The sequence below is a fragment of the Trametes versicolor genome (assembly GCF_000271585.1).
Source record: "Trametes versicolor FP-101664 SS1 unplaced genomic scaffold TRAVEscaffold_12, whole genome shotgun sequence".
NCBI lineage: Eukaryota > Fungi > Basidiomycota > Agaricomycetes > Polyporales > Polyporaceae > Trametes > Trametes versicolor.
In genome coordinates this window covers 726,063-751,147 of record NW_007360332.1, presented here as the reverse complement: position 1 = coordinate 751,147, position 25,085 = coordinate 726,063, and the positions used below count along the sequence as shown (strand labels likewise).

Sequence of the window (25,085 nt, the reverse complement as noted above, 5' to 3'; positions counted from 1 at the left end):
GATGTACAACGACCTTGCATCAGCGCAGACACGTCTTTTTTTTGTTGGACTTCAGGTAAGCTACACGCAACGAACAAATTCTTGGACGGCATATCCACTTACGCCTCTGCTGCACTCCAGCCCGCATTGCTCATCTTCGTGATATGATACCAGAAGCGCAGATCCAGAACATCACCTATAGAGTGCACTCTACCGCTTCGGCCAGGCACCCATCCTGCTTCTCACCTGAGAAATGAAAGAATGGAAGGCAACAGTGCGGGTGTATCCGATCGGACAGAAGAGAACGCCCTCCATCCGGCCGCATCGGGAACTCGGCTCTACGTAAGGTCTCTGCGGCCGGACTGCGGGTGGTCCCCGCGTGTGCCCCGGTGCAATTCGTACACGGCACAGGTGACCGCCCAGCACACCCGCGCGCGCATCATCGCCCCGCGCAGTGGTAGGCTGCAATTTCCCACCGCCGCCACGGTGGCCTTCGGGGCGGGATGGCGCTGTCCGCGTCCATGGGCGGCGGATCTGCACCCAGAGCCGGCGTCCTTGTGGCGGTTGGCACGAAGGCTCGTGCGATGGACAACCATTGTATCCCATCGCAAGGTTGCAGAAACTGTGATCACGAACCACCGTCGTCAGCGTCAAGCTCCTGAGCCCGGGCGTGGGGCGCCTCGTCGTGCTTCGCTTACGGCCAATGAGGTGAACGTTAATGCTCGAAGCGCAGGGGACACGGGACGCCCACCCTCCCTTCGCACCCCCACACTCTGCCGCTGTGCGGCTGCATCCGGCGCCGCCTGGAGACGTACCGCGACCATGAACAACACCACGGACCCCAGCGCCGCTGCCCAGGCTGCTGCTGCTGCCGCCGCCGCTCTCCAGCAGCTGCTGGAGCTGCACGACGATGCGCGGATCGTTGCGTACTGTGCCGGTCAGTACCGCCTTTGATTTGCTTAGAAGCTGTAGACCGCATAGCTGATCCGCGATGGATCCTAGTGGGCGCATACTCCTGGTTCCTTTTGGACTTCTGTGCGTATATTCACTCTGGATGGCCTTGTGAGAGCTGTACTGAACGCGAGGAACGGGCCGCTAGTCCTGGTGCTGCCATCCGAGGTCTGTTGCGCCTATGTTGTGGCCTGTCATAGCAGTGTGCTGACCTGACGGGGGTTTTAGATCAAATACGTATGGGTGAGTTTGCGCATCGGGAAAGCTTGGAAAAGGAGAAGAAGAACTAATCGACGATGCAGGCTACGAAGTGGAACCTATCGAAGCTGCTTTTCGCATGGGTAAGTGGTCTTCCTGAGCTGGTGCGAGCACGGTAGTTTTGACTCCCCGTAGGTTCGCATCTTTGGCTTCGTTCTCCTCACGGTCAACCTCGCGGTTACAATGACTGGGGGGCACTCAGAGAAGGTGAGTCCTAAATCAACCCCCAGTCACCTTAGACTTGACGTATGTTCTGACCTGTACCCTAGTTGTAAGCATCAATACATGTTCCTCGGCATGCATCCGCAAGTGTCTAACCGTCATGAATCCAGCTGCGAATTCTACTTTTACTGGGAGGGAACAGCTGGCTCGCTCATGTTATACTCTGTTGAGAGTAAGTCTCAGTTGTTGCCCCTATTGCGTGCCCGCCGTGCAGGTGCTGATGCAATGATTCTCCGCAGTCATCTTGCAACTCCGGATCTACGCTATGTACCACAAGAACAAATGGCTCGCGATGTTTAACGCAGCCTTCTTCTTCGCCGAGATTTCGGTCATGCTCATCGTCTATAACTATGGCATTTCGGTCGGCACCAGTGCGTCACTCTGCTGTCCCTTTCTTATTGCATGATGGCTTACAACTTTGTACAGCACTTGCGACACCCCCAGGCCTGACAGGCTGTTATGGGATCACGACGAGCTACCTCTTCTCCATTTGGATCCCCGGCCTGGTGTTCGAGATGTGGCTCGTACTGCTCGCTATCTACAAGGCCATCGAGCGCGCCCGCTCCGGCATTGTTGTCAACGGTCACAGGCTCGACCTGCTCGCGCTCCTCATTCGCGACAAGTGCGTTCCTCCAGTTTTACTCCATGCTGTCTGTGCGCTGACCCTGAGGAATCTGTCGCTGTCCTTTACAGTGTCATCTATTTCGTGGTGTAAGTTCTGACTTCCGAGTGGCCCCTACAATCATGCTAACGCACCCGTGCCTGACATGTAGTATTGCCCTCGGCTTGCTCACGAACACAATCATGTGGTTCGCAGCGCCTGATGGGCTCGCCGCCTCTGCAGTCTCGTACGTGCCTCGCGCCCTCTTCTCCCTCTACCAGCGACGCCATACTCACCCGCGCCCGCGCAGAATGTCGCACGCATCTATGATTGTCTCCGGCACCCGTCTCCTGCTCAACCTTTTCGAAGCCTTCCACCAGCGCGTGCAGCGCTCGCTCGGCGTGACGACCTCCGGGGCATACGACACGCAGGCGACCGAAAACCTGGCCACGCTCCCAACGTTCCGCGCCGCCAAGCGCGACCTGTCGTCCTCCCGCCGCACGCGCGCGGGCTGGACGGACACGTCCGTGCTCACGGGCACGGACTGGTCGTCCGGGACCGACGCGACGGAGAGCACGTATGCAGCGGAGCCCGCAGCGGATGGGGAGGTCGAGGGGTGGAGGCAGAGAAGGCAGGAGGTGTATCGGTTAGAGAACCTGTATGGGCCGCATGATGTCGCGGGGTCGAAGAGTACGCGCGGGTTCGGCGAAGCGTTCTGACCGCCATGCATAGGACTGGTTGTATGACTGTCGATGTATATGTACGCACGGACATCTTTGTATGTACGTTGTATATGTATACCCTATCCTTATTCCTTTACGAGTTGCGGCTCTGCGTCATTCGTTAAAAACTGGTAAGAGTCAAAGCTCGAAGTAAGCTTGTTGCCTCTTCGTTACGACTCACGAGGCCAAACTTGAGCTTGGCATCATACTACATAAATCAGGCTGGCTGCTTTACTGTGTCCAACTCAGTCAGTCCGGAAAATACATACAATGTATGAGACACGATTTGTACAATACAACAGAGCAGTCAAATCTTCAGAACAGTATGTACTGAGTCCAAGGTATATGCCGCAGGAGCAACGCTGAAACATGCAGCACGGATACAACATCCCTCAACAGTCTCCCTCACTGCACATCATCCCGCGCCCTGTTGATAAGCTCAACTGTTGTGGGCGAGCGCGCCGTGATCTTCACCTGAAACGGCGCCGGGTGGCTACGGACACCGTCAGCCCTCACCCTGTTCACTCTTTCCTTCCACTGGCATCACTCACCTGGTCACCCCGGACGACCACAGCATCTTCGGCCTCACCGGCTCCCCGTCCTCCCCAACGGGCATCGCGACGTCGAACACAGCCAGAATGCTCGCGAGCGTGCAGAACAGCGACGCGTGCGCCACGGCCTCTCCCGGACACGCGCGCCGCCCGAATCCGAACGCGAAGCCCGCGCTGTCTGGGGCGTTCTCGGGCGGCAAGAAGCGCTCGGGGCGGAAGGTGCCTGGGTCGTTGTATCGGGTGGGGTCGTGCAGCGCCGCCCTGTGCAGCGGTCAGTCGATGAGGGGTAGAGAGAGAGGAGAGAGAGGCGTACCAGATGTTCGCGACGAGCGCGGTGCCCGCAGGGATATGCCAGTTGCGGTACACGTCGTCCTGCGTCACGGAGTGCGAGACTGCCATTGTGCCTGCGCGTCAGCAGTCGAGCGACAGGGAAGTAGGGACGGGACATACCCATGGGCACGACGGGACGCCAGCGGAGGACCTCTTTGAGGACCGCGCCGACATACGGCAGCTGGTCGCGGTCCTCGATGCGCGGGAGGCGGTCGCCCCCAACGACCGCATCGATCTCCCACTGAGCCTTCCTCTGGACATCTGGGAAGAGCATCATGCAGAGCAAGAACGTGGAGAGTGCCGCGACGGTCTGTGTACAAGGTCGCGGTCAGGTACGGAAGTGTGGACTGGGAGTGAGGGCGGGGTACGCACGGTGTCCGACTGGCCGGCGTAGAGCCCCGCGGCGACCCACTTGATATCTTCGTCTGTGCTGCGCTCTTCTGGGGGCTCGTTCAATAAGTCTGAGGTGAACGAGCGTGGCGCGGTACCCGCGTCCTACATGAAATGAAGCTTAAGCTTTGAACACTTCGTGAGGAGAGGCAGACACACCACTTGGCGTTTGACCATACCAAAGGGCGTGTCGATCATGGCCTTGATGAGCTTCTGCGTGCGCATACCCAGCTTCCTGAAGCCCGCCCCAGGGAACCACGGTGGAAGGAAGCGCACTGTTGACGCGTCAGAGGGTCACCCGCTGCAGAATGGCAAGCAGTGCGAGGAACGCACGGAATGGCAGTGTGTCAACGAGAAAGACGCCGGGGAGCGCGGCAATCGCGAACATGCGCAGCGCGTCCTCCGTGTCCTTAACGATCTGCTTGAACTCGTTGTTCTCGTTCTGGTACCCGTACGCGATCTTCAGCGCGACAGTCCCTGCGGTCCTACATGCCACAGCCACACGGTCAGCGATGGGTTGAAGCGCACGCGCGAACGCGTCGTACCTCCGGAAGTGCTGCACGTAGGCATCGGGGGTGTCCAGCAGCCAGACGAGCTCGCGCGCGATCTCCTTCTCCATGAGCGGCCAGTACTCGCGCGTAACCTGCGTGTTTAGGCCGACTTTGAGGAGGCGCCGGTAGTTCTTGAACCGTTCGTTGTACGGCATGAGTACGACTGTCTCGCCCCAGCCCATCCTGCGCGCCGCGTGAGAACTATAGCCACGCTCATGGAGAGACACGCGTACAGGTCGGCGGCCATGGTCAGGTGAGGTCTGTTTGAGTAGATGGCGGAGCGCGCTTCAAAGAGGTCGACGATGGCCTGCGCGGAGTTGAGGAGGATAATTGGCTTGTTGAATATGCGCATAGTCACGACATCCCCTGCATCGAACGCGAGCTCAGCGTACACACGCGCGAGGATATAGGATACTACGATACGGACCGTATATCTGACCCCAGCTTGTGAACTGCAGCCACTCCTGCTGCTGCGAAAGCTGGAAGAGGTTCCCGAAGAGGGGGACGGGCTTCGGACCTGGGGGGAATGCATTCTGCGAAAGCGCGCGCCGGACGGCGAGCGTGAGGATGACGACGAATGAGACGAGCGCGGCGATGTCCACAGTGTGCCACTCCATGCTCGCGACTTGGACGGGCTCGATGGATGAGAGGCAACTCTGAGGGTAAAGGAGAGCCGCGTGAGGGCCGCGGAATGTGGATAGCCGGATTGGGTGGGGCGCGAGTCAGTGCCTCTGCCTCTGTCGCACCGGGTCAGGGGGAAGGTGTGCGACTCGGAGTCGCCGCCAGGTCGCCGCAGCGAGCGGCGAACAAGAAGCTGATAGAGTTTCTCCGCAGGTGACCCCTGCGCTTTCCGTCGGCCCCGATTATTCGACCACAAGGACTGGCCATGGAGTTGATTCCGGACATGTTGTCCATGTTCCAGCTGTAGGGCACGGAAGGAATACGTACTCCCGTACAATTGCACATCCAACCACATGGGCGCTCCCTTGGCTGTGCGGGCATCATCACAGCCCATTGTATGTTCCCACCCACCTGTCAGACATGGATATTCGCATGTACGAGGGTGCAGGAACGGCATGGAGTACACCCGACGTGCCAGCCGATCGCTCGAAGTATTACCAGTCGCGCGGTGTCATCTCACCACCACGAACTGGCACGTCCCTAGCTTTGCCGGAGAGCACCCACGGCGATTACGTGCGGTACGGTCTCACCCGGATGCTTTGAGAATACTATGACACGGCTTTTGTTTGTTTTAAACGCACCGATGACTGTTTGTGCTATTTTCTTTCCGCTGACTCGTACGCTGGACCTCAATAGGCCTGAGGTATCACGAGCTTCAAGGCTAGATCATACGTTAGGCAAGCGAGCGCCTCAGAGAAGTATCCAACCAGAGCCTGAGTCTTTATGTCGCCATATTGAGTTCTTTGGTGGAGAGAGAGAGAGAAAGCAAACGGCCCACCGTGACACTGTGGTAGAACGCGAGCGCTTCGATGCCGGGGCTTGCCGAGGCGTTCAGTATCGCGCGCTTAACTAGGTTTGGTACTCATCCTCGTACCACGACATCAATATCGCTCTTCTGTGTACGATAACTCAATTTTTCTACTTCATTGCACCATGGTAAAGTGGTATGCGATTGTTGGAGTACGCTTCACATGAAATGCATCTGGATCCTGGCTACCACATGCCAAAGTAAGCCTTTCGCAACCATCGTGGCGCGCGCTATACCCAATCGAGGACTAACGCCTCGCAGCGACAGAAAAAGGCCCCGAATCCTCAGCAGGCCCCCTGTTGATGGCCATAGCATCGGGAACCACCCACGCATCGCATGCGGGAGAAGGGCCCTGTTCTCTGCTCTGCGATGGCAACTGTCAGGTAATCGCGCGAAGGTGAGGATCAGGCGACGAACGGCGTCCGCGGTGCGAAAATGCGGGACGGCCTGAGGTCGCCAAATCAGGGGTTCTGCACCTTTGCAGCAGCTGCCTCACCTGAAATTGGTGTGCGTGCGAGAGCAGATGGCCGGTCGTGCCCCGGGGGCGGCTTATTATTGGACGGTAGGCCATTTGTGCTTCTCTCTCTCACAGCCAATCCGCAAGTCTGATCTTCTGTGGGTGATAGCACAGGCAGATGCTCCGTACGGCCTGTGCGCCATCGTACATGGGCCCGTGCGGCCTGAGCCTCCTCCCGACGCCACGTTACGTGAAGACGGGCAAACCTACTCGTCAAGCCGAGTGCTGTGCCACTAGTCTGCTAGCACTAGCCGAAACGTCACGATTTTTCGCAAACTCGGCGAGCCGACAACACGACAGCGATGCTCCACGAACGCCTATTACACCCGGATGGCTGTACAGCCCTATACGACATCCCGCCGACTGCGATCGGCAACAAAGCCCGCGCACACAACGTAATCTGCCAGGGAGGGAGGACCCCGGAACCCCGGGTCGCCGTCTTGGGCCCCTTCCCCGCGATGGTGCGTCGGAGCAGAGCACTGCAAGTACCCACTGCATCTGCACGTCGCCCACGCTCAGCATCGGACCGCGTGTCGCATCTGATACCAAGCGGTTCTCTTCGCGCGCGCATAGTTCCGCCTGACCACCCTGACCAAGATCGGTTCTTTGCTTCCCGGCGCAACGCCCGTGCACCCGGTGTGCAATGGAAAGCTTACCGGGCGGGGCGACGCCGATACCCTCCGCGCGGACCCAAGCTCTAGTGCCGCGGGGAAGGAAGCTTCGCTGCTGCGACCCCGGTCTGAGCACAGCTGTACGTGTGCTGAATATGGGATACGGCACATTGCGCGTCTGCATGCTGTGCGTGCCGCGGGTCATAGTACTCCTCGCCCCGTCTCCCCTCGGGTCGATCCCTTTCCTTTACTTTGACTCTACCATCTGCACCCGGCGAACATCATGGACGCCCTCCTGACCGACGGCGCAGAGTACACCGCGCGCACGCACACCGCGTTCACGCCGCCCGACGTCGACCTGCGGGCCCTGCGGCGCGCGATCCCGAACGAGGCGTTCCACCGGAGCACGCGGCGCGCGCTCACGGGCATCGCGCCCGTTTTTGCTGCGACGGTGCTGCTGGGGGTGTTTGGCTGGCACATTGACACGTTTGTTGCATGGCTTGCGTTGTCGCGAATGTGGGGAAATGTGCTGAGGTGGGCGCTCTGGGTTGTTTATTGGAACGCGCAGGGGATTGCGTGGGCGGGGTTGTGGTCCGTCGGTGAGCTGCGAGCGCGTACACCTTTTCAAATGTCCGAAGGCTGACCAGTATACACAGGTCATGAAGTTCGTCCAAGTTCGGGCCATGTGTATACACAATGCGTTACTGACACCCCCCCTTAGGCCGACCACGACAACCTCTCGCCGCTCAAATGGCTGAACCACACAATAGGGCTCGCGTGCCACACCCTCATCTTCCTCCCGTACTTCTCGTGGCGGCTCACGCACATCCGGCACCACAAGACCGCGGGGAATCTCGACACGGAGGAGGTGTACGTGCCGCACCTGCGCTCGTCGTACGGGCTGCCGCCGCCCGCGGAGGCGACGAAGAGCGACTACCGCGAGGCGTTTGAGGAGACGCCGGTGTTCCGGCTGTGTCGGTTTGCGGTCATGCAGTTTTTGGGGCTGCGTGAGTGTCTTTTGGCTGGGCTCTGGTGTGTTGAAAGTGCTGTGCGCTTACGCGAATTTGAATGCAGATACTTACTTGACGTGCGTTAATCGCTCTCGTTGGATGTTCTGCGATACTGAACGCGGACTAGATGGAACACAATGGGCTCGAAACGCTACCCGAAAGGCGCAAACGTACGTCCCATCCCTCCAGCCCGTTTACGCGTATACCATGCTCATACAACCCGCATCGCAGCACTGGAACCCATACTCGGGGCTGTTCACGCAGGACGAGTACGCAGCGGTGCACGTCTCGAACGCGGCAATCCTCTCCATGATCGCCGCGCTGTCCCTCCTCGCGCGGTATACGTCCTGGGCGTTCGTCGCCAAGTTCTATGTCGCGCCGTTCCTCGTCACGAACCACTGGTACGTCCTCGTAACGGGGTTCACTTGCGCTGTATAGCTGACGCGCTTGTTTCTTGGGCGCGAAGGGTGATGGCGATGACATTCGTACGTGCGACGCTGTACACGGAGGGGGATCACGCTGACATGTGGGGGGATGTATAGTTGCAGCATTCGTGCCCGACGGTGCCGTTCTACCGCAGCAACGCGTGGAGCCGCACGCGCGGCGCGCTGTCCACCATCGACCGGGTTCGCGCTCCTCTTCCCCGTGGTCATCTGCCCTCGCTCATATATCTACACTCGTATGCAGCCGTTCCTCGGGTGGGTCGGGAAGTACATCTTCCTGGGTGTGAACCACTACCACACCACGCACCACCTCTTCGCAACGGTACGCCCCTCCTCCCCCTCCCCCTCCCCCTCCCCCTCCCTTTCCCCGCTGACCTTGAAACCTTTCTGCAGATACCCTTCTGTAAGCCCCCACCCCTCCCCCACTTTCCCTACATACCCGAGGCTAACACAGAACGCGTGCAGACAACCTGCCACTAGCACACACAGCAATCCGGCCGCTGCTGGGGGACGCGTACAACTACGACTCGACGGGGGTGCTGCGCGCGCTGTGGCGCTCGTTCGTGCATTGCCTGTTCGTCGAGGAGGAGGGCGCGGTCGTGTTCTACAAGGACGCGAGCGGGAGTGCGCAGCGCGTCGTTGACCCGAAGGCCGCGGTTGAGGCTACCTTGGAGGGTGCACGGGTGGACGCGGATGGGGGTGACTAGACTTCGGCCTCAGTTTTTTCGGGGAGAAGAGGAGCTTGGGCACGATACCTTTTTGCCTGTGCCTATGCCTTTGATGGGCTTCAGAGCTCGCACGTCGGGGCTACTACAGCGCTGGGGCGCTGATTGGACAGTGCGGTGTGCGGACACCGGTGAATGTGTCTCTCTTGTCATAAGATTATTCGCGTGCGAGGCTGCTGCCTGCGTTATCGACTTTGTGTATCATAGACGTACTGGTCGTGGTGACAAATATGTGGTTATATTCGACGATTGTGTATGGGTCTCTGTTGCCGTATTATTTTTGTGCGGCGGGGGTGTTGCCGGCGTTATCAACTTTGTGTATCATAGACGTCCTGGCGGTGGCAAATATGTGCGTAGTTATATCCGACGATTGGATGAAAATAATCACTGGGGTTCGCAGGGCTCCCTGATTTGACCCCCACATGCGCACCAGACAAGGAGAGCCAAAGCACCCGTTTGACAGACATAATGCTCCCTTCGTCGCGTCGCGTGGTGGTGGGACGCTGCGAGCGCCACGAAGCTGAGGCGGTGCCGCTGAAAGAGAGAATGCGCGCCTATTTCCACTCACTCATTCACTCCGGCTCTGCGTGCTGTCCCCTCCGACGACCACGAAGATATTCAATGTACAGCTCCCGTCTGGACTTCTCTCATAGGACGCTCTTCTGAGGATCTTGTACCCCCTAAGGAAGGCGATATGGCTCCGACCGTCAGTGAGCCCACACCTCGCTTCGGCCCCGTCCGGTCCTTCGTCTTCGACTCTTCGTGCAGACCATCCGATCTTCTGCAGCTGCAGCAGATACTCCACCGGCACCGTACGAACATTGACAGTCATTGGATGCACTACAAGGTTCACCGAAGCCGAAGCCGCGACAGAAGCCAAGCACTAACCAGGGCAAACCCAGGGGCACGCGTCTCTGCTTGCCTTCCATCTTATTCCACCTTCCATCTTGTGCCGTGCCCCGCGCCTCGCCCACAACATGCTTTACGGGCCTGGTCACCCGACCGATCCACTGCATGCGTGGCCGCGACACACCTCGTCCCGGTTCCATCGGTGACGGCACAGGTTGCTCCGACTCCGAGTCCTTGTCCACCGCGGGGCCGCTCTCACAGCGGGCCCGCGATGTTCTGGGACGGGTGCTCTCACGGCGACGCGCGCGGGTGGCCATCGTATTCTTGGCAGTCTTCCTTGTTCGTGTTGCGAGGTTTACCTCACGGTGCACCATCGATGCGCCTCCCGCGGGTCTTTTGAAAACAGTTCGTAGCTTCTGCATCGATATCAACCCTTTGCAGGGTGCAGGAGAGGGATAATTCGGCTGGAAGACCCCGGATACCGCTGTTCTTGTCGCAGGGTTTACCTCACTGGCCAGTACACCCCCGGGTCCTCAAACAGTTCACGGCTTCCGCATCACCAACTCTATGCAGGGCGGTGGGCCCACCGCGACGACGCCATTCAGTAACAATTATAACGTCTATCAACCCCGGGCGAGTCTGGGGTCATGTACAGCACACGCGCGCCTGCCAAGATGCACCGTGCATGCTTTGACTCCGAGCGGCGGCTGATCCCGCAGACTTCGCGCTAGAACACCATCTGAATCATCGCCGCCCGCAGCGCAGCGCTCGGAGTCGCACTGCTGCAGGGCTCCGGCTCGAGCGTAGCCGCCGAACATGTGCGCGCGGGCTGCCCGTTGACGTCCTGTTCGCTGTCCACATATCACCTCATCCCGCCCTCCGCAGAAGAGGAAGACGGGCCGTGTGCAAGCGTACTTCGGAGGCGGTGCCTTCTGGCCAGCCGGGTTACTACACAACCCGCCTTGGGTAAAAATGTGCGTGGAGGGGGGACCGCCGCTGAGCACACCGCAAACATACTGATGTGTCACACAGTGCGAGACTATCATCATACTGTGCAGAGAAGGGAAGGACAGGCCGGCCCATCTGATACCATCGACTGTGGTCCGCGTTTAAACGGGGGCCTTGTCCTTCCGCTCCGGCTTATAGCTTCTACGAGTAGGGCGCGCACTAGGTCCCCCACGGCCCTCTGTGAAACATCTCACCCCATAGCTAGATCTGTTTAGCGCCATGTCGTCCACCGCGACCATGACATCCACAAGCACACGCGCAGAGACCCGAGCCCGAATACTCACAACGCGACCAGTGCCGGTGGAAGAGCCTCTCCCGCCTCTCGTCCCGCCACCGTGGTAGGCCCTCAGCTTGACATGCCCATGTATGGAAACAATGACTAACGAATTTGACAACGACTGCAGGTCGCTTAAAGAGGTCCGAGACCAGATTCCCTCACACCTCTTCGAGCGCAACACTGCGAAAGCCCTCGCGTACGCCGCGCGCGACCTCGCCCTCGCTGCCGCGCTCTTCGCGCTGGCGCTCCGCATAGACTGGCTCTGTGCGCACCCCGCGCTCGCGCTCGGCCCAATATCGAGTCTGGTGCTGCGCTGCGCGTGCTGGCTCACCTAGTGTGTATTTAGGTGGCTATATGTACGTGGCTTGGTGCTGACGAGGAATAGTTGGTGGTTCCAGGGCCTCGTGTTCACGGGGATCTGGGTCATTGGGCACGAAGTGCGCCCCCGTCCCTCCCTTTTTCCACTCTGAATATCGTTGACACTCCGTATTGTGCAGTGCGGCCACGGCGCGTTCTCCCCCAACGCTACGCTCTGCAACGTCATCGGCTTCGTGCGTCCCCCTTTTCCCTTTGGACAGCCTAAGTGACCGGGGCTGACGCGCGCGGGCACGGACAGACGCTGCACAGCCTGCTCTGGACGCCGTACTTCAGCTGGAAGTACGGGCACCACCGGCACCACAGCAACCACGCGTCGCTCGAGCGCGACGAGGTGTACGTCCCGCGCACGCGCGCCGACCTCGGCATCCCCCCTCCTCGCGCCAGTGGGGAGACGAGCGCGGAGCACAAAGAGGGCGAGATCGACTGGGACGAGTACTTTGGGGACACGCCGGCGTACACGCTGTTCGAGCTCGTGAGGCAGCAGCTGTTCGCGTTCGAGGCGTACCTGCGTGAGTTCGCGCGAGTGCTTTGAGATGGTGCGGGACGGTGCTGATGAGATGTGTAGTGTGGAACGTGTCGGGCCAGAAACACTATCCGAAGTGGACGAACCATTTTGACCGTACGTCCCCCCTTACGCACACACACACAGCGGACTGACATCCCCTGCCCCTTCTCCCTATAGCGAACTCAATCATCTTCGACCCCTCCCAGCGCCCCGCCGTCCTCCTCTCCAATCTCGGGCTCATCCTCGCCGGCACGCTCCTCTACTTCGCCTGCTCCCGCTATGGGGCGCTGCGCGTCGCGGCGCTGTACGGCGTGCCGTGGGTCGCCGTGACGCACTGGTTCGTGATGATCACGTACCTGCACCACACGGACCCCGCTCTGCCGCATTATAGGAGTGCGGCGTGGAGCTTCGCGCGCGGGGCGGCGGCGACGGTCGATCGCGACTTTTTGGGGTGGATGGGGCGCTTCTTTCTCCACGACGGTGCGTATCTCTTTTTCAGTGAGGGGTGAGTGGGACGAGAACTTGAATGCTGACGCGAGAACGGATGGACAGTCGCACACTACCACGTCGTGCACCACTTCTTCCCGCGCATGCCGTGGTACAGCGGCGAAGAGGCGACGGCGCACCTCGCGCGCGCGCTGGGCCCGTACTACCGCCGCTCGTCAAAGCCGGCGTTCCGCGCGCTGTGGGATAACTACAATTTCTGCCAGTTTGTCGACGATGATGGTGCGTCTTTTGCTGTGTTTCTGAAGAGTAACAAGACTGACGTGCGGTAGGCGATATGGTGTTTTACCGCGATCGGAGGGGGAAGACGATCGTGGACTATGTGGAGAAGCACGAGCAGACAGAGGAGACGTCGAGTTAGGGCGCGTCATGCTTGGGGATTACGAGTGTTGTATAGATACCGCCATGTTATGTACCGGGTGGACTCTGGATATTGCGTTTTTATTGTAGGATACCAACTTGACCAGTAGTGAACTGAGGAAAGAGCGATTGCGTGCGAGAGGGTGTCAGGTAGAAACAGTCATATGTACGCTGAACGGCAACGTTGTGTGCAAATATGATGTTCACTAACAGCCGTACTAGAGGAACGATGTGTACAATCGACGCAGAACACGGTACTGGTACATGGATGGCGTGTAACGGAGTCCACCAAACGCAGCACCAAACGCAAGGGAATCCCATCCCTGGCATCTCAAAGCCGCGCCTTTGCCCACCCCTCAACGCCCCTCCTCCAATCGACCTCCGCCTCCCCGCCATACACCGGCAGTGTCTCCACATACGCCCCCCATGCCTCCTCCGACACACACGCCGCCCGTGCATACGGTCCCGCCCCCGTCGCCTCCAGAAACTCCTCCAGCCTCGCATACACCGCGCTCACCGCGCGCGCCTCCTCCTTCGCCCATGCCGCCCTTGACGCGACGAGCCCCCACTCGACGTACGCCGCGAGGTCAGCTCCGACGACGCCCGCCTCGTACAGTTGCAGCAGGGGCGCGGGGACAGTGGGGGATGCCGCCTCGAGGGCCATGCGGTGACCGATGGCCTCGACGTAGGGCAGGCAGCGCGGGAGGAGGAGCTGGTTTGCGAGCTCGGAGCGGTGTGCGGAGGCAGGGGTGGAGGTGGAAGTGGAGGCGGTGGCGATGATGGCTTTGAGCTCGGCTCCGAGCTTGTGCTCGTGCTGGGCGAGGCGGGAGGTGGGTTCTTCGGGGGCGGGGATGCTGTATCGGCCGAGGAGCAGCTCTGGGGCGAGGCCTGCGACGTATGCGCTCATGGGAAGTGAAGATAGGAATAATGGAGACGACTTACGAAGGCATAGAGCGAGCACGTCCCCCTCGGCAATGGCCACTCCGCGGAGTTCAGTCTACGAATGCTCGATGTGAGCGAATGTCATCGAACGAGAAGGCTGAAATTCATACCTCCATGGGGAAGAGCATGTTAAAGTCAAACATGCCCTGCGCGCCGCACCGGTCCACGATCGTAACTCCCGTCCTCCGCCAATGCCCAATCATCGTCGCCTTCACGATCGCGCAAATCGCGTTCCTCAGGTTGATATTCTCCAACGGGGTGTCCGTCAGCCACCCCGCCGCGCGCCGGAAGAACGCCTCGAGCACGAATCCCTGCGCGAGCGCGTGCAGGATTGGCAGCTGCTGCGTGCGGAACGACATGATCGGGACGCGCACGCCGCGCGCGCCGCTGTCGACCGTGCGCCGCAGGCTGTAGCGCGCGCCGATGTACGCGGCCATCTTGAGCCCTGGGGCGACGACGGCGGTCAGGCTGAGCGAGCCGATGCCGACGCGCCAGAGCATGCGCAGGAAGTACTCGCGCGGGTGCAGCTTCGGATCGAGCTCGCCGAGGAGCGCTTCGCGCGGGAGTGGGACGTGATCGAAGTAGGTGAGCGCATGGCCGATTGCTTTCGAGCCTGTCCGCGTCGGCAGTTCTCTGGAGAGGCGCGTTAGTATGGGGTGGTAGTGGGAAGGAGGGTAATTACTAACTGGGCGGTGATGCCTTTGCACATCTCTTTGCCGTCGTTCAGAGAGACGATGAATGGCCGCAGACCCTTGAATTTGCCTCGGTGGATCAGTCTTGCCATTACGATTGCTACCCTGGGGACGCCGCCAAAAGGAAGTGTCGGAGGCATGAACCTGTGATGACATTTAGATACAATTTAATCACGCCACAGCAAAGCCAAGCACCCACTTCGCAGCATTAGCGTTGGGCGTGTGCAGATCGAAGCTTCCATCGTCCTGCATAGTCGCAGTAGTTTCGATGTTCGCCGCGTCAAGGCCGTGGCCCAGTTCCGTCAACATGAACTGAGCGCTATAGGCTATGGTCAGCTACCCGCCTATGAGCGAAATACAGAAAAACCACCTACGAGACGCGGAAAGCGAGGACGTCTTCCAAGAGTGGCCGCAGCTCTGGGCGCTTTTGTACGAAGGGCGCGAGTGTACCGGCCATGAGGTTGAGCTGGATGCTGAAGAGCGCGACCGCCCCGCCGTCATGGGTCACGATGTAGTCCATGTACATGTCCCAGAACTTCTTCGACGGTTGGAGGACATCCTCGATTGTGAGTGCTACACGTACGTATGTTGTCAGCTCTAGTACAGAATGAATGTATGTGGTCAGTACGCACCATAGCGCAGCCCGATGGCTTTCGCACGCTCGTGGGACAGGTTAATGCGCTCTGCAACGGTCAGCTGCTCCGAGACGGGGGCAAACAGCGGAGCGCTAGCAAGGTCCACCGTCGGAAAGGCAGACATGGTGATACGGGCGGGAGGAATATGGCCAGGCTCAGCCTCATTATAGGTGAGGCCTGTGATAGAATCGCGCTCACGCCGGAACAGCCCATGGTCACCTTGTACGGCGTATGGAGTGACGGTAGTATCGCCTCACAGCATCCTTCTGATTGGGGTCGAGAAGTCCGCGACGCAGCCGCCCGGCGATGGAAGGGCACGGCAGCAGACGCACGCGCACAGTGCACGTATTCCACGCACCCGCTTCTCCCGGCTCAGGTGCCGCGAGGGATAGAATTTTTCTCAGCAAGTATTGCCGAATACGCCTGTTTATCAGGTGAGTGACTGCTGGAATAGAAATGACCCTCTGAGGCGGACCGCTCATGACATGGCGCCCGCGGACGTGCATTCCAGCGATTGAGGGTTCCAGACGCGAAGATAGTGCTCAAGGAGGATGTAAATTGAGAGTTCCGACCCAGAGCTGTCCTTGCCAGTCAGCTGGGTGAAGAACAAGTGAGTATTCTAGATCTACACTCTACATTCAAGTTAGTACTGAACTCACCGTGCCAAACTGGTATGTACAGCTCTGATATTTTTGATCATCTTCAGTCTACCACGGAGATATCGTAGTACTCGGTCACAGAGGAGATGGAGAGGCCCGGGTATGATACCAGAGTAACCGGCCCCACACGCACGCGACTACTGGCAGTAATATGCATCGCATTCCCCTCCATGGGCCTCACGAGGCGCTGCGTACCCAAGTAGCTTGCCTTTTATTCACAAAGGTTTCGCGTGCGAAGCTCAGCTATTGGTCGAGTATGTTGTCCACCATGGAGGTGTGAATGATAGTAGTCGAATGGAGTGACATCAAATCTTAATCTCAATGAGAGTTAGTTTAGGGCCGGCTCAGAGGGTCTAACAATGCTCATTAATCGGCTGCTTATCCGAAAACTAAGCAATTGGTACTTGTCTCGTTAGCACTTCATCGACACTTCAACGTCGACTTGTTCCTTCTTTATGAGAACGGCTGCGAGGCGTCGGGACGGCGCGTCGTATCATCTTGCCCAACCACCCTCAGAGCTTAGATTGTATACATTCATACAGCAATAAATCTCATCCCCAGACCTCACAGCTTCGCGCGGACGTTGAGCACGAGCTTCCCGCTCGCGCGCAGCTCCTTCGCGCGGTCGCGCAGGAACCGCCGGAGCAGCTTCCCGCTCGGATTCTTCGGGATCACGTCGATGAACTCCAAGCCCACCAGGTGCTTGTAGCTCGTCTTGTGGTCTGCGACGTGCTGCCCATCGAGCATCAGCATCCGTCTCGGCAACACACAGGGGAAATGAGAGCGAGGGAGAGGGCATACCTTGAGAATGGCCTTACGCACGTCGTCCTGGCCGCGCGGGCCCGCGTCCATGCGCGCCTGCGCGTCCGCGCTGGGCACGATGAACGCGAGCGGGAGCTCGCCGCTGTACTCGTCCGGGATGCCGACGACGCACACGTCTCCGACGTCTGGGTGGCCGAGGAGATGGCCCTCTAGCTCCGCGGGGGGTACCTGGTACCCGCGCACCTTGATCAACTCCTGCGTGGAGGTTAGCGAGGGGTCGAAGAAGCTAGCGCGAAGAAGAGGAAACGCACCTTGATGCGGTCGACGACGAAGATCTCTTTGCGTTCGTTGAAGTACACTTCGTCCCCTGTGGAGACCCAGCCGTCCTTGAACGTTTCCGCGGTCCTACATCGCACAGATGTCAGCTCGCTTCATACGTCTATCTAGGCGTTCGACTTACGCCTGGGCATTGTTCATGTACCCAATCGCCACACTCGGGCTAGTCACGACAAGCTCCCCAGCTTCGCCAAGCGCCGCGAGAGACCCATCAGGCTTTACCACGCGCGCCGTGCACCCCGGCAGGAGGAACCCTCCACTGCCTAGCGTGCCCGTGGGCTGGTCGACCTGGGGGAAGGTCACCGCCGTGCACGTCTCCGTCATCCCTGCATGTTCCACGCATGTCAGCGTCGGTGATCACATACGACGTAAGTGTGCTCGAGGCTTACCGTACGCCTGGCCGATCCAGCAGTTAGGAAGACGCGCCATGAGCTGCGTCATAAGCTCGGCGGTGAGCGGCGCCGCGCCGCTCATGAGCATGCGCAGCGAGCTGAGGTCGTACTTGGCTACCGCGGGGTGCTTGCACAGTAGCACGATCATTGGGGGGACGAGGCTAGCGTGATTGAATGTTAGACTGGGAGCACTGGTGAGGGAGAGGCAGGGACAGACCAGAGGTTCGTAATGCGATATCGTTGGATACTGTCTAGGAATTGCTCGAAGTTGAACTTCTGCACGACGACGAGCGTTGTCTATGGGGGGGGGCGGTCAGGCCAGAGGATGCGGAAGATGCACTTATGAGGGCTTACTCCAATGAAACAGTTGAAGTGAAGCACAACCACGAGGCCGTAGATATCTGGACCTTCAGGTGAGTCCTTGTGTCTTCACACTTGGAGCTCGGCACTCACGGTAGAATGGGAGGACTAGTCGATTCTTGATCATCAGCTACGTGCAAGTAAGTGCCTAGCATGAAGCTACTAACCGGCAAGATTTCTGCTACCAGGCTTATGCCTCTGCAGATCAAGAGGCCTGCTTTCGTCCTTCGCTTTCGTCCAATGCGCCAACTGGATCACATTCGCCAATACAGCGTAATGAGGGATCATAACAGCCTGATACAAACCGTCAGGCATGCGCTTCGACTACACATGTATCAGGAAGATGCGCACCTTTGGCCTGCCCGTAGTCCCACTGCTAAAGCTGAGGAACGCGAGCTTCCGCTTCCCTTCACCCGGCTGGAGTTTCCGCTCGAAAAACTGCTGCGTGTGGTCAAGACCTTCCGCAATCAACTCGTGTACTGTCGTGTTGCTCGCCCCGGGTATTGCGTCGAACACGACGACCCGTTCTGTGGGTATGCCTGCGCCACGTGCTGCTTCTAGCGCGACGGACAGTGAGCCCGGGTGCGCGATGAGTACTCGGGCTTTCGTTGCTGTGAGCTGATATAGGAGCTCGTCCGCTGTGTACGCGGGGTTTGCGCCTCTGGAGGGACCAATATGTCAGCCACACGTTTATAAACGATGCTTTGACGCGGACGCTACTCGCACGGAGTCCTTACGTTACGACAGCCCCTAATCTGTGGACGGCCCTACAGTGTCATGAGCAACGCGAACGGCGCTGAGGTTCCGGCGCACATGGATCCGCAGAGTACGAACCAGATGGCGACAGGGTAATCTGGGACGTTCCGACTCAGTTTGCTGATTCATCTCAAAGCAGAACCGACACACACCTATATGGTTCTGTCCGAATATGCAGACTGCCGAGATGCTTGAGATAATTCAAGCATAGGGGCGTTGCGATGTTACGTACCGACATCATCCTCGTCTATATCACGCAGAACGTGAGGAGTAATCTTCCCAGATATGCAATGGACTCACTGATATTCCAGCGTAGTTTCAGCGCGTTCGCAAGTCCGAATGTCCTGGCGCGCAACTACGCGCCAACTTCAGCCCAAGGTGTACCCACCCTGAATGGTTCATTACACACCTCGTCAGAGCCAACTTCCCGCCCAGTTGCTTCCTCGATCAACCATGGCTGTGGCTTCTTCAAAACAGGACGTGCGGGGTGATGCGAATCAAGCAGGAATTGGGGGATGGTGAGGTCATCGGGAATCGGGGGAAGCGGCCCGCCATCTGCGTGTATCTCGGCCATGTCTCCGTCTCGTCGGATCTTGTGTCAAGCGTGTCTTGACCGTCGTCGTGTCGGGGTCGGTGAGGGGGGCGGGTGAGTGCGAGACGGGGGACGCGAGTGTGGGACGGCTGCATATATACGGCGCGTAACGTAATGTCAGGGTGCAGACGTTCCGTCGGGACGCATACTTTTCTGTGCCAATCATCGTCGCGCACATGACCCCGCGGCGCGACCCCTGGACGCCGCTCCGCCCACAAAAGCACTCTCGCTAGTGCGCTAGTGCGTATACAGAACATCATGCACGCCTGATCATCTCGTCGGCGTTGCAGTGCGCAGCCCGCGTCGTGCTCGAAGACGACCAACAGCTCACGGTGGCTCCAGGACATCGTGTGCATCGTCACCTTAACCGAGGGCGGCTCTCCGGATCCGAACTCCCCGGTCCGGCAACTGACAGTGAGTGAAAGCCGTTCATGCTACCGCAACGGCCGACGCCATACGAGAGTGTAATAAGGACGTCGAGGAAGTGGGCCCCGCGGACGCTCTTGTAGCAGTTGTGGAACAAGGCCGGATGCGAATCCCCGCGGTAGAACAGAGCAAGCACCGATCGAGTGTCGATCGAGCACTGCGCCCTCATTAGACTCGGCCGATCGCGCCAAACCGAAATCGTGCCTGCCCGTTCGTCCCGTGCTGAACAGCATCGCCCACCGCAACGCCTCTTGAATTCATCGCGTAGTGTCCGTCACGGGGGTTATGCAGAAGAGGTGGAGTCTTTGAGTGCGTGTGTTTCCATGCGCACGAGAGGAACGCCGGAATTCTTGGCAGAGCGTCGTAAATCGGCCGACGAAGTTGTGACGAACTGCGGCGCGCCCTGGTATACGTTTACCGTGTCGATGGGAGGACCACCTCGGTCAATCGATGTCAAAACGCAGCCAAACATGTTCACCTACATCAACGCCGGCGGGATATCCGAGGACCGAGGGCGAGGATGAATGAATGATGTTCGCTTCAACAAGCTGGCGTGGCCGGCGCCATTGGGATTGGCAGGGCCCCGAGTAAGAGAGTTGTGTCGCAGTCAGAAAAGGCTGGGGGATGCGGTCACTAGCGGTGGAGACAATCTGCCACGAAGGCGGGAGGCAATGGAGTTTCGGCAGCAATTCTCTTGAAAGGCAGCGGGACCACTGCTGACCACGTCGTGGTAAACAAGAATTCGAGAGTGCAACTGCGCGTCAAAGAACATGAGAGAAAAAATGCGAAGAAAAGGGTATGAGTACGCACTCGTCCTAGTGGAGTTCTTTCCTGAGCTCGCGTTAACGTTGTTCTTGGCGAGGCTCGAGCTCTGCGTCGTTGTACATCTGCTTGGCGCCCGGAGTTGTACCATATCGTCAATGCCGAGCTGGCTGACTGTGACGAGCCATCCAATTGTCCACGGATATTGCACCAAGGCTCAAAGGTGTCCCAGGTGTCCTGAGGCCGCGCGAGGCCATGGACGTTCTTCGCTGAGTTGTCGCTCATCATAAGCGCCCATAGCAACTCTTTTCACGCTCATTTCCTGCGGAACCGGTACAGCCCTGAGGATGTTCAGGTGGCCTATGCTTGCACTGCAACAGAACCCCATAAGCCTTGATAAGAACCTTTGAAAGGCAGTCGGTGAAATAATACATTTCTCGCACAAAATCTACCAAGGAGATGACAACGACAATCCCTGAATTTAAACCTCTATCCAAAGCGGACACCCATGTACAAAACCGGCCGACAAGCATAGCTAATAAGATCAACTACGAAGCCTTGCCCCGCGCGACCATAATCTAACAAAGCTGGAAGTTCCGACCCTTACTTCCTGGCCGGAGGGGGCTTGGGGCTGTAGAGACGACTTGTAAGACCGCGCATATACGGAGATCAGCTCGGCGACTTACACGGGGGCGACGGCGGTCTTGGGTCCGGGGTCGGTGGGGAAGGTCGGGAAGGGAGTCTCGGCGCACTATGGGTGAACGTGTCAGTCGAAAGGTAAGGAGAGCGTGTGCGCGGAGTGTACTCACAGCCTGCTCGATGTCAGCGTTGCTCAGGCCGGCGGGGAAGTGCGTGTGGCCCTGCGGCGCCGCGGGGATGGGGACCTATCCAGATAGCGTTTAGTGACCTGCGCAAGGGGTACTCTGGCACAGTAGAACGAGGCGACGTACGACTTCCGTGCAGTCAACGAGCTGGTTGATGTCCTGGCCGAAGATCGACAAATCGTGGAACACGAACTGGAACATCTGCTGCGCCTTCGGCTGGTTGTCGACAAACGACTGCCACTCGCACGCCGTGCGCGAGTCGCGCGCGATCGTGTGGTCGCTCTGCAGGCGGATCTCCCCAGCAAGGGGACTCTCGACCTCGCCCTGGTTCCCCCCAGACCCGGGGAAGCTCGTCCCGCGCAGCTGCGTCTCGAGGAAGAACTGCGTGTCCCAGAGCTCTGGGGTGGAGTCGAACGGCAGCCCGGACTTCGTCGGGTCGACGTCGTTCGCGGCCGCGACGGTGTGCGCGGTGAGCAGCCACACGGTCAGGATCGGGTCGAACTCGCCCTGCGACGCGTCCGCGAGGCGGTCGAAGATCTGGTCCGGCGTGTGGAACGGCTCGGGGACGAGCCCGTCGGGCGCGGGCTGTGTCGCGTCGTTGCGGCCGACGAAGGCGGCGAGCTGGGGCGCGCCCGCGCAGTTGGAGGCACCGATGGCACCAGCGAATTGGATGCTGCGCCGAGGAATTAGTACAAAGGCCATCGTTGCTTCACTGCGGGGACTTACAAGTCGGCAACGGAGATGTTGTGACGGGCGATGAACGGCTTCTGGAGCTCAATGATCTCGTCGAGACCGATGTTGGGGTGGAAGTTGGTCTCGATCTCGGGGAAGATCGCGATGGAGCCGTCGGCACCGCCGCCACTGAGCAGCGCGTCCTGGTTAACGATGTTGGCTAAGTGCACAAATTTGCTTAGCGTACCCGAAGATGCCCTGGGCCTCGAGGGCGGGGGAGATAGCGATGGCGTCGTGGAAGGTCAGGCGGAGAGACTCGTGCGCCTCAGCCGTGCAGAGACCGCCGTGGAACAGGTTCTGCTGGAGGTCCTCGCGGACGGCGAAGAGCTGGCAGCACGCCGCGTTGGTAGCGGTGTTCACGCCGTCGGGGCAAGCGACGCGGCGGGTTAATGCGGCTAGAAGATAGATATGCGTCAGATCACTGTTGACAGCCATCCACCGCGTCCTACGCACCGTATGCTCCCTGGAGCGCTGCAGCGGCAGAGACGACGGAGAGAAGAGACTTGAAACCCATGTCGAATTGGGGGGTGAGGAGGACTGATGCTTGAGTGCTCTGAGGAGTCTCGCCAATGTTGCCCTGCTTTTATACCCGTCAAACACGGCAGAAAAAATGGACGAGAAAACATACAGAATGTTTTCAATGCTGCTTCCGCCGCAGAAGTGCCGCGAGTACCAGGCGGTGCGGAACCTGTAGCCTTGCCAGGGCCAATAGCAGCGCATACATTCCGCTATTCTTGCTGTTGAATGTTCTACGACCACACTCCTGGTGTAGCTCAACGCGTCCACAGCGTCGGGGTCGCGCGGTGGGTCGCGCGTGCAACCAATCCCCGCACTCTGTGCGACACCTCGGGGCCTCTTTGTTGGACGTTTGCTCGTGCGTGTGCCGTTATGTCTGGCGCGATCACGGACGCTGTGAATACAGAGCCATTGGGGGTCAGCAGGCTCTCATATCCGCCAGCGGAGTGAAGAGAAAACTTACAGTCCTACACGCCGCATTCTGAACACTGCTCAGGCGCTGCCCAAGGCCCCGGATCTACGTCAAACAAAACGGCCGGATGTGCCTTGCCATTGGCCAGAGGAGCGGGTCGTGATCGATGCCCTCCCAGCGATTGAAAACGCGGCGCTTGGGGGAACCGCACGGTGGACCCGTCCGTGAACTGTTCCCGTCAGCACAGCTACATGTGCGGTAGCGCGCTTCGACTAGGACCGAAGGTAACACCAGCCGAGGTGAAGGCACGCCTTCTATTGCTTGGCAGACGGGAGCGACTGTGTTCGCAATGGAATGAAGGACACCCCCACCGGAAAGTGAGGAAGATGTCCCTGTGTAATCAGGGCGCACACTGAATGCTGTACAGTCTGTGGAAAAAGAGCCAGCCGAGGAGCCGCAACTTTTGCCTGTCGGGGCCTGTTGTAGCGGACAACAGTAATCCCAATCTAGGAATGATCCTTTTACCGTGACTCGGGTATAAGTTGCCGTGCGACGGTGAGAGGATGCTTGTTTAAACCTGGTTTCGGACGATTGAGTGATGTGTATCATATCGTCATATGCGCCAAATGAAGGGCGACACCTTATCCTCACTACCGAAGGGCAGGGAAGGCGAAACATGACTGATAATGTAAAACGTACCAAACACAAATCCAAGAACAGATAGACCAACACAATATGGTGAACTCAAATAGCCCATGCCGTCGCGGTGCCGTTGATATTCCCGGCCGTGCGCGGACGTTCGCGTATGTATTCTCACCGCAACCACCGGTTGAGGACCGGTAGAAGGAGTTGAAAACAGACGTGGGTAGACTGTGCCGCTGAAGTGTGCCTCATGTCAATAAACATCATCCCGGAATAGCACCAAAAAGGTGCGTTCTCCCATGTCCGTTTATAGCCAAGTATTTTGAGAAGCTCGTGGGGACGTTATAACAGACCTGTGGGAACTGTCAATGTTTTTTGACAGCCTGGGGGAATCGACACATTAATGTGGATTCGATGGTATGCATAGGCAGTCGACGTCATATCCTGGTCCTGGGCAAATGACTAGACACATAACTTCAGCTACGCATCGACATATTCGATGGTAAGCTAGACGTACCTGGCAGGTTGGTGCCCATAGGACACGAAAACAATTCTACTTACTTGCCTGGTCCGAGTCCAATTCCTATATACTTCAAGCTAGCGGTCCAGAGGTGACAACACGCCGTGCTCCCTGTGTATGACTACGTTGCGCTGCATGACCGGCACTGCCAACCGATGCCAGTGCAGCGACTTCCAAAGCAGTATAATCGTCAGACTTTAAGCCAAACAGTGTGCGTCGTTTTTGAAAGTCGTGCCAGCGATATGGGAAGAGTCTCTCGAGTTCAGAGAAGTCGACGCAAGGTCGACGTCAGAGCGAGAGATGTGCACTGTATATCGACCGAGGTTCAGCCACTTGAAATCAATCTCCGAATGAATAAGGAGGGTTGTGCCTGCCACACTGCGAAACCCCGACTAGATTTGAAACTCCTGAACCTTATCAAGCATTAAGTTCGTTGAACAGCAGGCTTACACCTACTCAACCCTGCTGTAGTTCTGAACATCGCGACTATCGCCCGGTCTTTCAGCGCATCTCCCATGAAGCATTGTCAGGCTCTCCCAATCGACGTAAAAGGTGACAGAAGTATACAGGGCACTGCAACTTGCAAGGGTCCATCATTTCGCTCAGGCACTGGACCAGGCCCAGAGCGGGCGTTCAGTAGAAGCGCGGCCGCGGACCGCCACCGCGGGGCGAACGAACCAATCCCATCCCCGCGGACCCACGCGAGCACGCCGATCCATCCTCAACCGACATGTTCCTCTCCAGGCACCCCCACCATATGCGCATCCGCGCAGAGCTGCTGACCCTGGCCTGAATTTGTCGTCTCCTCGGAATGTAGCCGCCGCAGGGGAATCTCACAACGCGAACTGGATATCAAGGGGCTCTGACACAGAGAGCATGCCCTCATCTGTTGAA

At 58.6% G+C, this 25,085-nt stretch overlaps 7 protein-coding genes across 7 annotated transcripts; 3 read left to right on the top strand and 4 right to left on the bottom strand.

Annotated features, from left to right (window-relative positions):
- The first annotated feature begins 661 nt into the window (after nucleotides 1–661).
- On the top strand, nucleotides 662–2,839 carry TRAVEDRAFT_66978 (uncharacterized protein). The gene is made up of 12 exons (XM_008045554.1): nucleotides 662–916; nucleotides 982–1,014; nucleotides 1,079–1,098; nucleotides 1,159–1,173; nucleotides 1,233–1,271; nucleotides 1,324–1,397; nucleotides 1,521–1,582; nucleotides 1,650–1,781; nucleotides 1,837–2,032; nucleotides 2,104–2,121; nucleotides 2,184–2,258; nucleotides 2,322–2,839. Exons 1-12 carry the CDS (start codon nucleotides 802–804, stop codon nucleotides 2,728–2,730), a joined length of 1,188 nt encoding a protein of 395 aa, XP_008043745.1. The 5' UTR covers nucleotides 662–801; the 3' UTR covers nucleotides 2,731–2,839.
- A 148-nt stretch (nucleotides 2,840–2,987) lies between these two features.
- On the bottom strand, nucleotides 2,988–5,181 carry TRAVEDRAFT_154857 (cytochrome P450). The gene is made up of 10 exons (XM_008045553.1): nucleotides 4,983–5,181; nucleotides 4,789–4,921; nucleotides 4,550–4,738; nucleotides 4,338–4,489; nucleotides 4,164–4,279; nucleotides 3,987–4,109; nucleotides 3,735–3,924; nucleotides 3,598–3,676; nucleotides 3,285–3,545; nucleotides 2,988–3,226 (listed from the first exon to the last, which is right to left on the bottom strand). Exons 1-10 carry the CDS (start codon nucleotides 5,170–5,172, stop codon nucleotides 3,139–3,141), a joined length of 1,521 nt encoding a protein of 506 aa, XP_008043744.1. The 5' UTR covers nucleotides 5,173–5,181; the 3' UTR covers nucleotides 2,988–3,138.
- Nucleotides 5,182–7,426: 2,245 nt separating this feature from the next.
- Nucleotides 7,427–9,610, top strand: TRAVEDRAFT_154853 (delta-12 fatty acid desaturase protein). Its single transcript, XM_008045552.1, has 11 exons — nucleotides 7,427–7,771; nucleotides 7,829–7,836; nucleotides 7,894–8,179; nucleotides 8,247–8,259; nucleotides 8,310–8,352; nucleotides 8,414–8,583; nucleotides 8,649–8,667; nucleotides 8,725–8,808; nucleotides 8,870–8,947; nucleotides 9,019–9,028; nucleotides 9,091–9,610. Exons 1-11 carry the CDS (start codon nucleotides 7,456–7,458, stop codon nucleotides 9,330–9,332), a joined length of 1,269 nt encoding a protein of 422 aa, XP_008043743.1. The 5' UTR covers nucleotides 7,427–7,455; the 3' UTR covers nucleotides 9,333–9,610.
- Nucleotides 9,611–11,235: 1,625 nt separating this feature from the next.
- On the top strand, nucleotides 11,236–13,335 carry TRAVEDRAFT_154849 (uncharacterized protein). Its single transcript, XM_008045551.1, has 10 exons — nucleotides 11,236–11,354; nucleotides 11,409–11,545; nucleotides 11,612–11,818; nucleotides 11,870–11,921; nucleotides 11,982–12,035; nucleotides 12,101–12,371; nucleotides 12,428–12,481; nucleotides 12,545–12,847; nucleotides 12,920–13,093; nucleotides 13,144–13,335. Exons 2-10 carry the CDS (start codon nucleotides 11,427–11,429, stop codon nucleotides 13,230–13,232), a joined length of 1,323 nt encoding a protein of 440 aa, XP_008043742.1. The 5' UTR covers nucleotides 11,236–11,354; nucleotides 11,409–11,426; the 3' UTR covers nucleotides 13,233–13,335.
- Nucleotides 13,336–13,562: 227 nt separating this feature from the next.
- Nucleotides 13,563–15,624, bottom strand: TRAVEDRAFT_23749 (acyl-CoA dehydrogenase NM domain-like protein; the record flags this gene model as incomplete). Its single annotated transcript, XM_008045134.1, has 7 exons — nucleotides 13,563–14,119; nucleotides 14,174–14,228; nucleotides 14,284–14,806; nucleotides 14,860–15,009; nucleotides 15,065–15,184; nucleotides 15,240–15,438; nucleotides 15,498–15,624. 7 exons carry the CDS (start codon nucleotides 15,622–15,624, stop codon nucleotides 13,563–13,565), a joined length of 1,731 nt encoding a protein of 576 aa, XP_008043325.1.
- Nucleotides 15,625–16,662: 1,038 nt separating this feature from the next.
- On the bottom strand, nucleotides 16,663–19,406 carry TRAVEDRAFT_154843 (amp dependent CoA ligase). The gene is made up of 16 exons (XM_008045550.1): nucleotides 19,175–19,406; nucleotides 19,066–19,120; nucleotides 18,998–19,012; nucleotides 18,918–18,944; nucleotides 18,844–18,862; nucleotides 18,747–18,776; nucleotides 18,361–18,670; nucleotides 18,177–18,303; nucleotides 18,103–18,117; nucleotides 18,004–18,050; nucleotides 17,867–17,946; nucleotides 17,647–17,810; nucleotides 17,382–17,583; nucleotides 17,233–17,326; nucleotides 16,961–17,176; nucleotides 16,663–16,891 (listed from the first exon to the last, which is right to left on the bottom strand). The coding sequence occupies exons 1-16, from the start codon at nucleotides 19,337–19,339 to the stop codon at nucleotides 16,724–16,726; spliced, it is 1,734 nt and encodes a 577-aa protein (XP_008043741.1). The 5' UTR covers nucleotides 19,340–19,406; the 3' UTR covers nucleotides 16,663–16,723.
- Nucleotides 19,407–21,227: 1,821 nt separating this feature from the next.
- On the bottom strand, nucleotides 21,228–22,615 carry LiP8 (prepropeptide lignin peroxidase; the record flags this gene model as incomplete). The annotated part of the gene is made up of 6 exons (XM_008045549.1): nucleotides 21,228–21,296; nucleotides 21,355–21,429; nucleotides 21,496–22,042; nucleotides 22,096–22,230; nucleotides 22,289–22,496; nucleotides 22,555–22,615. The coding sequence occupies 6 exons, from the start codon at nucleotides 22,613–22,615 to the stop codon at nucleotides 21,228–21,230; spliced, it is 1,095 nt and encodes a 364-aa protein (XP_008043740.1).
- Nucleotides 22,616–25,085: the final 2,470 nt, after the last annotated feature.

Coding starts and splice junctions, on each gene's coding strand:
- TRAVEDRAFT_154849 (XM_008045551.1), top strand. CDS start 11,427: ATGTCGTCCACCGCGACCATGACATCCACAAGCACACGCGCAGAGACC. Junction 12,036..12,100: donor TCTGCAACGTCATCGGCTTC/GTGCGTCCCCCT, acceptor GGGCACGGACAG/ACGCTGCACAGCCTGCTCTG. Junction 12,848..12,919: donor GCGCTTCTTTCTCCACGACG/GTGCGTATCTCT, acceptor ACGGATGGACAG/TCGCACACTACCACGTCGTG.
- TRAVEDRAFT_154853 (XM_008045552.1), top strand. CDS start 7,456: ATGGACGCCCTCCTGACCGACGGCGCAGAGTACACCGCGCGCACGCAC. Junction 8,353..8,413: donor GCTACCCGAAAGGCGCAAAC/GTACGTCCCATC, acceptor CCCGCATCGCAG/CACTGGAACCCATACTCGGG. Junction 8,809..8,869: donor CGCTGTCCACCATCGACCGG/GTTCGCGCTCCT, acceptor ACTCGTATGCAG/CCGTTCCTCGGGTGGGTCGG.
- TRAVEDRAFT_66978 (XM_008045554.1), top strand. CDS start 802: ATGAACAACACCACGGACCCCAGCGCCGCTGCCCAGGCTGCTGCTGCT. Junction 917..981: donor GATCGTTGCGTACTGTGCCG/GTCAGTACCGCC, acceptor GATGGATCCTAG/TGGGCGCATACTCCTGGTTC. Junction 1,583..1,649: donor CATGTTATACTCTGTTGAGA/GTAAGTCTCAGT, acceptor GATTCTCCGCAG/TCATCTTGCAACTCCGGATC.
- TRAVEDRAFT_154843 (XM_008045550.1), bottom strand. CDS start 19,339: ATGGCCGAGATACACGCAGATGGCGGGCCGCTTCCCCCGATTCCCGAT. Junction 18,671..18,746: donor AGATTAGGGGCTGTCGTAAC/GTAAGGACTCCG, acceptor TGGTCCCTCCAG/AGGCGCAAACCCCGCGTACA. Junction 18,304..18,360: donor GGACTACGGGCAGGCCAAAG/GTGCGCATCTTC, acceptor GGTTTGTATCAG/GCTGTTATGATCCCTCATTA.
- TRAVEDRAFT_154857 (XM_008045553.1), bottom strand. CDS start 5,172: ATGGAGTGGCACACTGTGGACATCGCCGCGCTCGTCTCATTCGTCGTC. Junction 4,490..4,549: donor TACGTGCAGCACTTCCGGAG/GTACGACGCGTT, acceptor TGTGGCATGTAG/GACCGCAGGGACTGTCGCGC. Junction 4,280..4,337: donor CGTTGACACACTGCCATTCC/GTGCGTTCCTCG, acceptor ACGCGTCAACAG/TGCGCTTCCTTCCACCGTGG.